This window comes from Aphelocoma coerulescens, chromosome 3, assembly GCF_041296385.1.
Source record: "Aphelocoma coerulescens isolate FSJ_1873_10779 chromosome 3, UR_Acoe_1.0, whole genome shotgun sequence".
In the NCBI taxonomy this organism is placed as follows: Eukaryota; Metazoa; Chordata; class Aves; order Passeriformes; family Corvidae; genus Aphelocoma; species Aphelocoma coerulescens.
Window position 1 is genome coordinate 56,892,023 of NC_091016.1, and position 3,374 is coordinate 56,895,396.

The 3,374-nt window shown below is 45.2% G+C and overlaps 1 protein-coding gene across 1 annotated transcript; it reads right to left on the minus strand.

The window, feature by feature from the left end:
* Positions 1-377: 377 nt before the first annotated feature.
* MAP1LC3C (microtubule associated protein 1 light chain 3 gamma) lies at positions 378-2,594 on the minus strand. Its single transcript, XM_069008521.1, has 4 exons — positions 2,447-2,594; positions 2,300-2,355; positions 2,082-2,188; positions 378-1,087 (listed from the first exon to the last, which is right to left on the minus strand). Exons 1-4 carry the CDS (start codon positions 2,502-2,504, stop codon positions 877-879), a joined length of 432 nt encoding a protein of 143 aa, XP_068864622.1. The 5' UTR covers positions 2,505-2,594; the 3' UTR covers positions 378-876.
* Positions 2,595-3,374: the final 780 nt, after the last annotated feature.

Here is a 3,374-nt window from a genome sequence, read left to right on the forward strand (position 1 = left end):
AATTAACATTTTACTACATGGTATTTTTGGTATTTTCAACATTTTCCAGAAACACTGGAAAATCTTAATCAGAGGGTACATGACTTGGCTCTATCATTGAGAGAAGGCTCACTGAAGTCCTTCAGGGTACCTGACAGGCAGGTGCCTGTAGGGGATGGATATGATAGTACCTAGGGTAACCACGCAAACAAAATTCAGCAGCAAGAAAATAGCTCTTGAAACTTGTAGTCTTCAAGTTCTGCTATCTGCATTTCAGTTATGCTGACTAGCAATCAGTTTGCTTATTTAAACAAATAGTTATCTATACCACAGACAGTGTTTTCTGTAATAGCTGACAGTTTATTCAGGTGTTAAACTTAACACTGCTCTGGCACTACTACTTAATCTCACAGCCCAGATACCTACCTTAATGAACCTTTCATAGGTATGGTTTTGCTCATGGGTGACACAACTTAAGCTTTGGTATTCAATTCAAAAATTCAGAGTAGCTGTGCAAGTTCCAGTGTTTCCCCAGATTAAAACTAACATTCAACTCAATACTTAAAAGGTTCTTTATTTTACTCTTAGACTTAGGCTTTCAGGACACCTTAAAAATCAGTTACACAACAAAGACTGATATTGGAAAAAAGTGGAGGTGCCATTCAAAAGAAAAAAAAAAAACCAAACCCATAGTGTCTTCAAATATAAAAATATATATCCAAATTATTATCTAGGGAAAGTGTACCACCATTCTGCCTTAAGCTGGTCCTGCCAGCTTTTGGGTCATAACTCCCCACTACAGAGCTCAAGAGCTCACACTGGAAGGAGCATCTCCGAGGTTCATGTCACAGGCATGATTCAGAGCAAACTGCTTTGCTGCAGCATATGAACCCAATCTTAAGTTTCCTGAAAGCATTCCATAGTTTTCCCTTGGGCAGTGGGTAATAAGCATCCAAACATCTCCTGGGAAGCATAGGTCATATACACAAAGCCATCTTCATCTTTGTAGTCCCTGTACACTTCTGCCATTGTCAAGGACATACTGGCTAGGCTTTTGTTGTTCACCAGCAGGTAGAAAGCTTGTGTAGCTGTTAGAGCCATCCTGCTCCTAATTGAAAAAGAGAGAAAAAGAGGATTAAGCATTAGCAAGTTGAATATGGTTTCAGCTTCAGTCTATGACATACGTTAAGTAGAGCAGTCACGAACTAGGTACAAGGAATTCTGTGTAAAGTCATTATGTGGTTTAACATCTCCATCAGCAGGAAGTTAACTGTATTTCTGGAAGCTCAAAGGCCTGTGCTCTGAGGAAAGGCTTACATGGTTACACCAAAGGTGCTACTGAGATTGGACTTGGAGTTCCCAGTTACCAGGGAAAAGTGTGAATAGAAACCAAAAGCTTCTGCAGTGCAGATTTTGTAAGGGATTCAGCTCCAGACTGTTACATTTACTAAAGTCTACCTTCAAAAAAAAAAAAAGTCCTTTTCAGAGACATTACATACAAGGATTAGGATCTAAGTTGTCCAAGAGCCAAAAGCATCTTTTACAGAAGTTATAATCTAGAAAGATCTTTTTCTGTGCTTTAGTAAGTGTGCTGAAAAATGTAGCTTTCATGTTGTCAGAAAATTCCACTAAATATTTTGGGAGACTTCTTTGCTGTAATGTTTCATAAAGGACAGTTTAGAAGCACATTTTGTTTCACTCACAGTCAAGAGCAGCTTTGAACTTGAAAAAATTCAGCTAGGTGCAGCAAGAGAGCAAGGCAGTGGCAGTCATAAGCAGAACAAGATCACAGAGCCCCAATACCCAGTCCATCAGGCAGGAAGAAAGCAGAACAAGAATCTTGTAGAGACTTTTTTCACTACAATTAGGGAGAAGGGAGAGGACTATGAATCCAAAAAAGACCACATTTTTGCCCCAAATGCATCTGTGAAAACACCTGTTGATTTTCTTCAAACACTTGGAAGAGAGGGAAGCCATTACATTACTAACACCTTTATCCTCCTCCTCACCAAAGGAAGCAAGATGTCCCCAGGAGCACACTAGGAAATACCTTCTTGGGGAACAGCAGCCAAGCCCAGCCGCAGCTCCAACCCACCACCTACCTGATGATGGTTATGAACTGTGCCATGGTCAGCTCCTCGGGAACCAGAAACTTGGTTTTGTCCAAGAGAGGAAGGTATTTCTCTTTATGGTATCTCTCAACAATTACCTGTTTTAATTAGAGTCACACTTAGCAAACCTAGAATATCTATGTCCCTTCCCCTCCCCTCACGCTTCTTTTCTTAAGTAGCGGCAACAACCTCCGATAACAGAGATTTACCGGGATTTTTGTCGGGAACTTCGCTCGGATCCCTGCTACTTCTTCCCGCCGGGTGGCTGCGGGGCAGAGGAGAGAAGAGAAGCGTTACGTGTGCGCGCAGCCCCTCCGCGCCCCCGGGCAGCCCCTCCGCGGCCCCGGCGCCCCTACCGAGACTCTTCCTGAGCTTGAAGGGCCGGTCCGGCTGCGGCCCGGGCGCCGCCCGCATCCTCCCGCCTCGGGACCGCCGCTGCGCCCGCCGCGCCCGCGCCCGCACGGACCGGGACCGGGACCGCGACCGGGACCGCCCCGCCCCGCCCGGCAGCCAACGGGACACGCTCAGCTTCTGAGCCCGCCTCTCCCGGCTGTCCCTCAGCTCCCGTCTGCGCGCTGCCGTCCGTGACGCGAATTATCCGCTCTGCGAGGTATTCTGCGTACGGGACAGTGCGATGCTTTGTGAGAGGTCTTTGACTACCCTGCCCAGTGGTTGACGGGTGCAGCTCAAGGCTGGACTGCCCCCAGCTGCCTTCCCTTTCCACATGGCCAGCCTTCTTCCTACCAACAAACAGCTTTCAAACTATTTCTTTGTTTTTAAAAGAAAACCAGACAACCTACCCCACGCACACAAAAAGAAACCCCAAAAAACAAAACCAAAAAACCCACCCCCACACAAAAAACCATCCACCCACCCCTGTCATTTTTCATCTCCTCGGGCTACCAGATTGCTTGTCTTCTGAATGACTTGAGAGCTGAGTTTTAACTCTGGTTTTGTCTCTGAGGCACGGTTGTGATTTTAAGGGGTCTCAGGCAGACTTCAAGTCCATCTATTTGCTAAATATGATGAGACAGATTCCTTACTTTTGGATTGCTGGTCCACCTGCTTTTACTTCAGCTGTCAAGATGGCTTTGCAGCCAAATATGGCTCAGCAAGAAGTAAAGTTGACTCCAGGCTGGTGGTTGCATTTTTAAGTCATCTCAGTGGGGATCTGGGACTGATCCTCATTACTTGTTTGCTTTACTTATCCCTTTAAAATATAGGCATTTTCATTTTATTTGACCTATCATTCTGATCATTATATAGTTGATGCAGCACTCATGG

Excerpts from the sequence above, each read along its gene's own strand:
- MAP1LC3C (XM_069008521.1), bottom strand. The coding sequence starts at position 2,504 with ATGCGGGCGGCGCCCGGGCCGCAGCCGGACCGGCCCTTCAAGCTCAGG. Across the intron at positions 2,356-2,446 it reads CAAGCTCAGGAAGAGTCTCG|CCACCCGGCGGGAAGAAGTA; the intron begins GTAGGGGCGCCG and ends TCTGCCCCGCAG. Across the intron at positions 2,189-2,299 it reads AGTTCCCGACAAAAATCCCG|GTAATTGTTGAGAGATACCA; the intron begins GTAAATCTCTGT and ends TAATTAAAACAG.